This window comes from Helicoverpa zea, chromosome 5, assembly GCF_022581195.2.
Source record: "Helicoverpa zea isolate HzStark_Cry1AcR chromosome 5, ilHelZeax1.1, whole genome shotgun sequence".
NCBI lineage: Eukaryota > Metazoa > Arthropoda > Insecta > Lepidoptera > Noctuidae > Helicoverpa > Helicoverpa zea.
The window spans coordinates 6,287,776-6,299,829 of NC_061456.1; the positions used below are offsets into that span (position 1 = coordinate 6,287,776).

Sequence of the window (12,054 nt, forward strand, 5' to 3'; positions counted from 1 at the left end):
TATTTTTATATTATATTTAATTCGTTACTCATAAGGCATTGTGTCCTTAGCGTAAATACGCATTGTCATGTTATGTACAAGGCTCATTGGGTAGCACAGAAATCATTTGCGTTGATTGTGACTTGGCACTGCACATGCAACTGTTGTCTTCCAGTCTTCAGTGTAGTTCCAGTGCCCTACTCAAATAAATATTCTTTGCAGTTTACACTTACTGATTTAAACGTGTAATCTCGTAAAACGCCTATTAAAAGCCAGACCATCCAATCAGGCATTGCCATTGGGCATTGCAATGTCTTTCAAATTCTGATCTAAGTCTTAGAGGCAGCCTAGACATTCAAACCACTGCGCTATCTATAATTTCAACTGTATCCGAAATGGCCGAATCATAATTACTTAATATGCGCCCCAGATGTTGTAGGGCAGCTTTCATAATTAAATGATGATGAGGGCAATGTGATGGTTACCACATTTTGAAAAAAACCGTAGGTTACTAAGATTGTAATGTTTCTTACTAAAACACCCCTCTACAACGCTGTCAAAGTATCAACTTGTCAAAGATTTTGTACGCTGTGCAGTACCGATAATTTTGTATTGGTTTGCTTTTTGCAGTGGGGCGTTGTAAATCAAAACCAGAAGAAAAAATATTAGAAATGATGAAAATTTAGCATGGGATATAGTGCTACAGCCTTCAGCAAATTGTATTCAACCTGGAATCGTATTGTTATGCTAAAGATGTTTTAAAGTGGTTGTTACATTATAACAATCAGTATTTGGCATTTTGAATTGATTTCGAAGGATAATCCAATTCTAAAAATAAGTAATGCCGGAGCAAAGTAATGATTATCGTGTTGTAGTTTTTGGTGCGGGTGGCGTTGGAAAAAGTTCTCTTGTGCTTCGATTTGTGAAAGGTACATTCAGAGAATCATACATACCCACCATCGAGGATACCTATAGACAGGTACATATTAGTGTTTTGCTAAACAAGTTCCCGCGACTCATAAAAATATGAATGTTGTTACAAAAAAGTCTACTCATTTTGTTGAAGGGTAATGTTCGAATATTTCAAACAGATTTCCATATTGTTAGGAGTAACAACTTATGAGCACATATTTTTTTAATATTTATGTTTTAATGCAAAGTTCTTAATGTTTTTATGTCTGACCTATATCACCTACTAATAAAGAATGGTGACCCTTATAAAATTTGAAGCTGCAGTATTTTTTATCTGCTGCAATGCAGCCTGCAATGCAGCAGATAAAAAATAATTCCTAAAGTTATTATATCACAAAATAGTGAAAAGAATACACTATTTTTGGCTGTTATGCCAAAAATGTGACAGTTATTACCCACTGACCTACTAACTCTATTTTGCTCTCAAGTTTTTTTACATGAGCAGCTAGTCATTAAAATAAATTAGTACTTATTATAGAAGTATGACATCATTCTGAAGTAAGGAAATAAAATTTTTGACTGCAGGTAATAAGCAGCAACAAGACAATATGCACATTACAAATAACTGATACAACTGGATCACATCAGTTTCCTGCTATGCAAAGATTATCAATTAGCAAGGTAAAACATTCTATTTATAACAATTTCAATAATCCAGTTTGGGCCGTGTTTTAACATCAGCTTTTGTTAAACAGGGACATGCATTTATATTGGTGTATTCTGTGAGCAGTCGGCAGTCCTTAGAAGAACTTAAGCCAATATGGCAAACAATAAAGGAAATAAAAGGCACAGAGCTTCCAAATATACCAGTAATGCTGGCAGGTAATAAATGTGATGAGAGCCCAGAGATAAGAGAAGTGTCCGCATCAGAAGGGCAAGCCCAGGCTCAAACATGGGGCATCTCATTCATGGAGACATCTGCTAAAACAAATCACAATGTCACACAACTTTTCCAGGTATGTACTCAGAATTATTCAATTAGCAAGACACCAACTTATGGTTTTACTCATTTCTAGGCCATTTTGGAAGATAATTAATTGTAAGTATTTGCTATTTACAGGAATTGTTGAACATGGAGAAAAACAGAAATGTGTCACTTCAAGTGGATGGTAAAGGCAAAAAAAAGAAAGACAAAGGATCAAAAGATGGGGGTGAAGCATCTGCCAGTGGAAGAGAGAAATGTAGGATAATGTAAATATGAAACACTCCAATAATATCTAATCCCACCAATCGTATAACAATAATTGCTAGTCATTTTGATCCTAGTCATTAAATCCATGTCCCAGCTAAGTTATTTACCAAATATAGATTGTAAGTAATGCCCATATCGCATATAAGCAAGAAGCATGCAAAATGTAGTATAGTAATTACAATGCCTTTTAAATAAACTTAGTTCCCACTGTGATGGAGCTTAGAAATCATTGAAAACCTACATGTTTTGCTAATTGTTAGTTACTAATTATTTAATAATGACTGACACAACAAAGAGATGAGGAACATTCCATAATGTTAGTGTGAAAATACAACGAAATTAAGTCTTATAGGACTTACTGTTAAAGAATTATACATACTGAGCTGTTATATAAAACAATATTGCCTATGAAACACATTCATAATGTGGCCAGCTTTTTATTATTCATTACACACTTATCAAATAAGTAAATAAGTAGTTTTCATGTATTGTACATGGTTTTAATTTTTAACGATTAAATTATCAGCATAAATATTGTTATCGAGATTAAACCAGTTTGGTGGACATTGTTTGGTGGGTGTTGTTGATAATGGGTAATGTCATTATGGGATGTTTATGCAGTGCCAAATAGTAGCAGCTACATAGGAGCCTTTAGTTCAAATTCCTTTATTTGAAAGTCATATTGGAAATAAGTATGTTCTCCAGAATGTAGCAATTTGACATCATTGCAAAATGGTATATGCTTACTCACTTGGCTTTGTCACTATTTGCTAGAAAACTTCAATCAACTTGATAGATGTAGCATAATGAGCTACTACAATTTAACACATTCCATAAATTGTGATTTAATCCCTATAAACATAGAATAAGCACTGTATTAAAAATATTTGACAATATATACTTACATAGGTACTGTAGCATATTCACAATATAATCTCGCGGTGACATTATCGATTTTGATTATATGTAGTATTTTTTGTTATTGTATATGTTTACAGTTAAATACTTATCTAGTCATTATTATATAAAAATAATAGCTATCGCTAGTTAATTAATGCACTTTATTTAATATCACTCACATATCCAGTTATATAGATTTGTCCACGACGTATATAAGTATTTAGTCGATTATTATTGTACAAATAATATATTTTGAATTATGTGTATGCATGAAATGTAAAGTTGCTAACTTGATAGTGCAGCAAATCGAAAGAATTACGTCTTGGGTTAAATTAGACCAAACTTTTGTTCTGATTAGATTGATCTGATTTCCTTCTGCATAATTTTACTAAAGATATTTTCGAATTCTGTTTGCAGTCACTGTAGCCATTTAGGCCAAGATATTCCTTGTTTTGCGAAAGTAAAATTTACATAATGGTTATAGTACATTAAGTTTAGCCTGTGATGTACCTATTTTAAATGTTCTTTTAGTCAAATGAAACTATAATAAAAATGTTCAGTCACAGCAAGTGTTAACTGGGATGCAATGTTTGAAAAAAAATGGTCAAGTACTAAACCAGTAAAATGATTTAAAAGATAATAATGTTATATTATTTAACATATGTGATTGTTTCGAATCAGTACTAAATCATAAGCTTATTATTAATGTTATATTCTGTTTGAATGTATATCTAATGACATTTCAATATTGTGCACATAAGTTGATAATGTATTTGCACGTTTACTTACGAATATTTGCTTATTGGCAGAATCTATAAAGTATCGTATTTATAGAGATAAAATTGTTGAACACTGAATTGTTATAGCTGGACCAAAGTTGTTTCGTGTTGATTGACGTAAGTTAACAGTGTAGTAAGTGTACTTGTCTATTTTTCGTACTCTTGTCTTTTCAACTATCCTAATTTTCTATACACTTGGTACAGTTCGCGCCAAATAAGTTTGCATCTCTGAAGTTAGCTAATTGATTCCTTGCGTTTTCGAGTAACATTCCTTGTCTTATGTTGGCTACTAGTGACTTCTCTATATAAAAAAAAAAATACGATAAAACACTAGTGCGCCTCCGTGAGGCCGCAAATAGTTAACTTCAGAGACGCAAAATTATTTGGTGCGAAGTTTAATTGCAATGAACGCTATACTGGGTACAAGATCTGTATACGTGCAACAAATGTAATCTTGTCTTTCATCTATAAATATATAGGGTGCATATATGAATTTCTCAGTATGCAAGATTTTTTTTTGAACTGATTTGTTTTTAGAAATGCCTCTATCAAATTACTATTTTCTTTGTCACTGATTACTATCTCTTTTACTGTAAAGCACTTTAATTGGTGTTAAGATTTGCAAATGAGATGGGTACTAAATAGCACCGGCTTTTCTGAAATGTGAGCTTTAATAGCTCTTATTTAATTTTGTCAATCATAGGACACAGAAAGCATAGTGACCCCTGTGAATATAATTACAGCTTTACTTAAAGGACATAAAAACATATATTTATAATAAATAGATTATTCTCCTTCTTTCGCCCTGTACGAACTATATTTGGAATATTTGTTGATATGTATGTCTAAAATGCTAGGTTGGGTTAGATGTAGAGTAATTTGTAGTGGAGTTTCGCCAACAGCTTAAAATTAAATCACTAGCCTAGTATGAACATAATTGTGAAGTCGAATTAACAGATCCCTTGCCATTTTCTATGACTTGTAAGGTAAATGGCGCTTCAAAGAGCAGTATGTAGGTACTCGTCCATTTGGAGGGTACCTATAAAAATATTTGAATTTTTTGATGCTTCCAGTGGCTTAAGCTCTATGTTTGACCACTGGGTCTATCTTTTTACCTTCCAATTTTCATGAATTTAAATTCTCTTGACTCTGAAGTTTCAATAAACTGTACCGTCTTTAGATATCTACATAAATTTAAATAGCATGACTAAAGTATGGATTTAGGAATCGTAGTTCTGGTAGCTAGATTTTAGTGAAGTTCTATAATCAACGAAGGATCAACATAGTATAATCAAAAATAGTGTTTTATATTGTAAAGGTACATTGAGTGAATGGTAACATGAACGAATTCCATCATTACTGTATACTACCTGGAAGAGTCAGCCATAAATGAAATTAAGCTCGAGTTACATTTTAGCACTTGCTTTTAGTTAGGATGACGTAACATCAGAACGTATTATAGATTTTTTGATACAAGTTTCTACATTATAATTACTGCAAATAAAATATTACGTTTCTTATAACATTGCTGGCTTCGTCTGCTCTTCTCCTTATCTTCGAAAATGGTGCCCAATGTATGACACGGCAATAATAATATAGGAAGTAGGTAATAGGATAATTATCAGCATCCCTTTTGCAATCTAACCGATTATATTTAGAACGCATAGAAATCCAAAATTTTACTAGAAGTATGACTTTAAACCTAGTTCAAGTATTGCTTAAGTTATCTGGTAATTATTATTTTGACTATAGTTTGACGATTTTTATTCGTGCAACTTTGTTACCAGTTGAGTACCTACATCATTCACTGAATACTTTGGGTTACATTAAATTTTAGGGTAGTCGGATAGAAGCACCTCATTTCGTTCAAATTTAGTTGGGGTTGGTCAGAGTAAACTGATACGTTTCCTGGTCACCCCGACGGAGGTCGATGTTCTAGTCAAATTGTACATATTGTATTGTTTTGTTTTAATGTTATATTATACTGAGGTTGCGAATGTTTGTTGACCAAAAGCAGTGTAGGTGGTAAGCGTCTATTTAAAATCAAGACTAGAAATTGCTTAATATCTTCTTAATACCGTAAAGATTATTTATGCTTATATGTTTCCAATTATGTATTTAAATATTTTAAATTGATCTTGTTTGTGACACTTCTCACTAAGGCATCACGAAAATAAAAAAAATAAACAAATTTATTTGTTTTATTTCAACTCACAATGTATAAAATCCAGTCGTGAATAATCGATTTCTTAAATGTTTTAAAATAAACAATAGCTATGAGCTTAAACATAAAAGGAATAAAATGCAAAAAACATACATACTTAACATGCGATTTTTTGCAGATTACTTAATTTATTTGTGCAATACATAATTATATCGTAAAACATGAGCTCGGATTTTGGAACCAAACCACCATACAAATCCATTCGATTATTATTTTGACTAGCCAGCCATACTTGCGGCAAATAGCCACCAAGCTAACTTACGTTATTATAACCCTTAAAATTACATTTATTATCACAGTGTATTAGTCATTATAAAACTCATGTTAGCAATAGATAAGTACTGCCGTGGTAATTAAAAAGGACACAACATTTTTTTTTTTTATCCAGACCATGTTCATATTGTGTAATGAATTCTGACTGAAAAGAGTCTTATCTTTTTTATGCCAACAACTTATCAATTAAATAAATGTAAGTGGAAGTTATAACTGGCAGTTGTGTTTCTACGATTTTATTTTGGTTGTCCCCTTTTTAATTAGAGGGTACAAAATTACACATACTTATTATTAACGTGACGTAAGCGAAAATACTTGTTGTAAAACAGAATGAATAAAAAAGGAATCTAGTTTTTAAGTTAGTTACTTTTTCCTTTGAACGAGACATGCATTACGTTAATAAAAATTGTCATCTCGTATGGCTTCTATTGTTATGGCTGTAAAAGAACACAAACTTCTACAAAATGTTTCATATGTACTCATTTTCCTTCTATCATTAATGATCGCCATCACCACGTGCAGCATTTTGCCTTTTTCTAAAATTACTTTTTATAGCCAGCTGGTCATTATTATTTTCTGAAAAACTATTTGGTAGTCTACCAGTGCTGGCTGATCTTTGCAATCTTGGAACGTTGTCGTTATTCGTCAATCGCAGGTTGGTTCTACTTCGAGTACTAGTAACATTTGTAAGAGCTAGTGAACAAACATTCAAGAGTCGATCTAATCGATCTCCACTTATTCTATCAGTATCCCTTATTTGTGTTGGTTGTTCATTTGTATTTGCAGAAAACATTGAGCTCCTATTCTGTCGAACTCCAATACTCACCAAACCAAGGAAATTTAAGTGGAATGGAATATTAAATATGAAATTGAATACAATCATGATTAAAAGATATATCAATGAGATATTTACAATTAGTATCGAAAATCCGTATACGATTTTATCGAAGGGAAACCATAGGCTATCTGAAAAGGAAAACAAAAACAAATTATTAGCATTTAAAATTTGGAAAAGCATAAATCAAATTATCTTGCGAAGTTTACATTTACCAGTAACTCCATGGAGTATAATTTTGATGGTAGAGTTCATAGCAATAATAGGTTCAGATATCAAAGATGTAAACATTCGAATGCCGATTTTCATAGGATTCATATGTTTTATAAACAGAAGAGGGTCTGGTGGTGGTACCGTGCAGTCTGATGTCCAAAAATACCATTTGCAAGTGTTCACTGCTGACACAAATTTTTCAAACTCTTGCTGTTCAGCTTCCTGAAAAAAAAATATTTGATATTTGTTGCATAATAATTGCAAAAAAGTTTAGGTAATCATATTGATAAGGCTTGTTATCAAATTGAATTCATTATAAAGTTTCAATGGAAAACCATATTATAATTTTCTGTTATTACTAGAGGAAGTGTCTGCTAAATACATTGGTTAAACTTAGTTATGTAGTTATAAACATAGTTGGAATCAATAGTTTATAGCTTAGTTATTAAGGAAACAGCTAGTAATAAAACATATGCTTATAATTAAATGATAGTTTAAAAAAAGAAGATTTCTCACTTTGTAAGATATAAATGCTTCATAAAAGTACAACAGGACAAATATAATGATGATGACATGCTTGTGAGATATGTGCCTCCACAGCCAAATGAGCCCTCCACCTGCAGCTAAGGCACTAAGTAGCAAAGTAATATAGATCTGAAAAATTTCAAGAAACTTATATAAGTAGTTACAACTATTGGCTACGTTAACTAGTTACAACTACGGCTGTCATTGAACATCCTTGGCAGTCGTTACGGGTAGTCAGAAGCCAGTAAGTCTGACACCAGTCTAACCAAGGGGTATCGGGTTGCCCGGGTAACTGGGTTGAGGAGGTCAGATAGGCAGTCGCTTCTTGTAAAGCACTGGTACTCAGCTGAATCCGGTTAGACTGGAAGCCGACCCCAACATGATTGGGAAAAAGGCTCGGAGGATGATGAACTATTGACTCAAAAGTAGGTGTCTTCATAAAAAACTTATGACAAACTTTTATTTAGTCGGTTTGTTTTAATATAAGAGTGATGTAAATTAAAAAAAATATAAATAAACTCATATAAGTACAACTAATGACTTAAAATTGTGTGTTCATAAAAAAACTTATTGTTTCAATTTAAATGACATGCTGAGGAGTGGGTAATCTTGTTTCTCCCCAACCATTGGCTTTATGAAGTAGTAAATATTACCTTATATTCCACTAAATAAATTTGAATATAATCACTCCAAGCAATAACAATTTGATCGGTAATAGTTGGCCTGTAAATAGCTTCTTCTACATATCCCACAGTACGTCTGAACTTGTCATCAGACAATGTAGACTCTGACTTCAGACAATCATCCAGTACACCCCACCTTTCTGAATCAAACCTCATTTGAAGTGAAACATCCACACTGCCATCTTCACTTTTCTGAAAATTGAATTGAAATATTAAATTAAATTAACCCACTACAACTTTTGGTCAGTGGGTCGTCTTAGGGGTCATATTCTAATTATGTATCCTAATTTATTGTAGTAGTTATTACTAATATTACTCAATAATAGTAGTGTTTGAACTTTATGATCATGTACTGTGTTACTAAACTTTGATATATTTAGTTACAACCAAAGTTAAATGAGTGAGGTAACCTTATATTGACCACTCTTTAGCATTATAGCAAGTAATCTTTTAAACCACCACTCTCCATAAGCCAAAGTACTTTCTGTTGGTCTTTCCTTCTTTACAGGTGTTCTTAGATCTGGCGGTAATTCATTTTCATTTAATTTTCCTGGTACTTGAACAGATTGGTAATGCCAAGGATCTGGTCCAGCTTGTAAATCACTATGACAAGTCCTACACACACTGATTAAAATAACAGCTAACAATTCGAATTTCATTTTTTGCGAAACTTAAATTGCAGTTCAACAAATACGATGTTTTCAAAATAAAATTGTTTCTGTTTGACAAATGACACTTGACAACTAGAATACTAGAGTTGTGCTTCAACAACAGATAATCACTGATGTATGAAAGAAAATATGACTGTTTGATTAGTCGATTTTACTTTTCTAATTCATTCCATTACTCTCAAACAAACATTTATTAAATGGAGAGTAGTAGAATAGGTCCTTTATGCCTTTTTTTGGATAAAAGAATCAGGAAACAGTACTAAATTGGATCGGAAGGTATTTTTAGATAAAATTAGAAGGCCTAGGTCCTATAAAATTCTTGCCTTTATGAAACAAAAAAGAAATTATGTTATCTATGTCTGGCCACAAGTGTCAATGAATTGTCAAATATGTCAACAAAAAATATGTCTGGTCTGGTCATAGAAAGCGCCTAGCGTAAATTTGAAGTTAAATAAGTAAATAGGAATCACTGAATTCAAAAAGTGTACATATTTAATGCCTGACAACTAACATATTTATTGTAGCAATGTCGTCTATCGATTTTGATCCTGCAATAAAGTTGTGCTTGAAATATTTGCACTCTGGCGCTTCTGATTCTACAGAACAACTGCGGTTAACGTTAGATGACCACATTCGTCAAACTTATGGTAGCGCTAAAACGCTTGGAAATGTTTTGCCGAAGAAGTACTTGAATGAGGAGAAGTTGGAATCTCCTAGATCTAAGCACAAGACTGAAAAGTCTAGTAGTACTAAAACTGTGGCGTTGCCACAACAGAGTCCACAGCAGATACAAATACCGGAACGTGAAAATGATGACGGTTCCGTTATGGATGGAGAGTTGTCCCTCGATTTATTGGAAGAGGACTTGACTTGTGCTGTATGCAGGCAAATATCAGTTCAGGCTGGAAACCGCTTAGTTGAGTGTGATGCTTGCTGCGCCTTGTACCATCAGGTAAAACTTGCCATGTTATTATAGTCCGAAAAGCTCTTCTGGCCCTTGACTTCATTTTAATCGCCTTGACTTGTTTGATAGTATAAAACTAACCTAATCTAATGAACCTAATCCTGAGAATCTACTGCATGAAAAAACATGTGAGATCCCACCTGATCAAATAATATCCTGCTTTCCAGCTCATATTCTAAAATTATTTAATTCTATTTTCAGGACTGCCATAAACCTGTCATCAGTGACAATGACATAGCTGCTGGGTGGCAATGTGCCTCCTGCTTGACATCACTGGGTATAACTGGTAGTTATATCAAAGCTACTCCAAAATCACCATCTAACATCTCCGGGTCTACAACACCAGTCAAGATATCATCCAGCAGTTCATCTTCCTCATCACCTTCGAAGGTGGTGACACCAAACATCAACATTATTTCTGCTGATAAAAGGCTGCAAATAATGAAGAAGAAAGCAGCCAAACAACATGAAAAGAAGAAAAGCTCTAAATGATAATTACTTTTTGTTTCATTGTATGAAACAATTCTATTTTATTGGCATAAAATCGGCCACTTAAATATTATAAGATGAAAAAAATTATGGTAACAAAAGTATTTCTGCTTTATGCATGTAAGATTAGCTATAATGTATGTAAGATGGATGGAAAAGTAGAGCTAAAATAGATGTATAGTGTTAAATATGATAAACAACTGTACCTATGTAATTTTTTGTCATAACTAGAAATAAAACTGGAAATATTGCATTTATGTCAATGTTAGTTAAACTAAATTCCTAAATACAAATATGAAATAAATAAATATTGTTTTATTATTTCCACATTATAAAATTGGTGACACCAAGTAAATAAAAAAAGGGATGGGTTAATCCTTCCTAATATTATAAAAGTGAAAGCAAAATATTCACAGCGAAATTACTGAACCCATTAATTGAAATTATAGATATACTAACTATTCTCCCGCGGTTTCACCCGCGTCCTAAGACGACGAATTAAGAAATCGCGATATCTTCTATAGAGGTAGGTACATTATTTTTATACACCGAGGACCTCCCTCATGTAAGATTGTTGACTATATTCACAAAATAAGTAGGTATGACAAAACTATATAATTTCTATGGACAAAACTGAATAGTGATGATTCCAAAAATCCTGGGACGTCATGATATTTGCAAAATCCGGCCGCAAACCCGGGGAGATCTCAGGATTCACTGCACTTGGATGATGATGGTTGGCATAAGGACTGTCCCTAATACGTACGTTTTCTCCGGTTGGTTGAAAATGGTTAGGTTTCGGAATTCTACAATGCAGCTTGCAATGCCGACGGACGTTTAACGGAAACTATGAGAAATCCAGCTGACGAAAGAGACGCGGGTAGAAGCGAGGCTTAATCAAGATGGCTTAGAAAGGCTCGACATGGGCTCGACTGAGCCTCAAATAAAGTGTTCCTACCTATAAGTTTTTACTTCTCTTATAATCCATAGATTGGTAACAATCAGGGGCCCGATTCTCCTAAGTTAATAATGACAAAATCGAATAGAAATCGAATCGCAATATGATCACAATAGCAGTTTTAACCATATCGGGCATTCTGCTACTAATAAAAGACCAATCGTATTCGATTGACATTTGATTGGTGTGCGATTGGTCTGCTATTTTGGTGATTTTGGTCTATACGGTAGTTTGCTGTACAATCATTTTGCAATCTTAAATCATTTGCAGACAAAATGATTCATTATTGAATGACAGAAAAGGATAAAAACGTTTATTTCAGAGAAAAAATAGCGGAATGCCACATACGCTTCAATCGTAATCGAGTCGGGATTGGATCTCAGTCGAACCGAGTCGA

At 33.1% G+C, this 12,054-nt stretch overlaps 3 protein-coding genes across 3 annotated transcripts; 2 read left to right on the forward strand and 1 right to left on the reverse strand.

Moving 5' to 3' along the window:
* Window positions 1-560: 560 nt before the first annotated feature.
* LOC124630343 (GTP-binding protein Di-Ras2) lies at window positions 561-6,013 on the forward strand. Its single transcript, XM_047164204.1, has 4 exons — window positions 561-958; window positions 1,477-1,572; window positions 1,647-1,907; window positions 2,012-6,013. Exons 1-4 carry the CDS (start codon window positions 821-823, stop codon window positions 2,144-2,146), a joined length of 630 nt encoding a protein of 209 aa, XP_047020160.1. The 5' UTR covers window positions 561-820; the 3' UTR covers window positions 2,147-6,013.
* On the reverse strand, window positions 6,010-9,312 carry LOC124630342. Its single transcript, XM_047164203.1, has 5 exons — window positions 8,986-9,312; window positions 8,546-8,767; window positions 7,884-8,021; window positions 7,370-7,589; window positions 6,010-7,285 (listed from the first exon to the last, which is right to left on the reverse strand). Exons 1-5 carry the CDS (start codon window positions 9,232-9,234, stop codon window positions 6,816-6,818), a joined length of 1,299 nt encoding a protein of 432 aa, XP_047020159.1. The 5' UTR covers window positions 9,235-9,312; the 3' UTR covers window positions 6,010-6,815.
* Window positions 9,313-9,629: 317 nt separating this feature from the next.
* LOC124630762 (integrator complex subunit 12) lies at window positions 9,630-10,956 on the forward strand. The gene is made up of 2 exons (XM_047164746.1): window positions 9,630-10,198; window positions 10,412-10,956. Exons 1-2 carry the CDS (start codon window positions 9,773-9,775, stop codon window positions 10,700-10,702), a joined length of 717 nt encoding a protein of 238 aa, XP_047020702.1. The 5' UTR covers window positions 9,630-9,772; the 3' UTR covers window positions 10,703-10,956.
* Window positions 10,957-12,054: the final 1,098 nt, after the last annotated feature.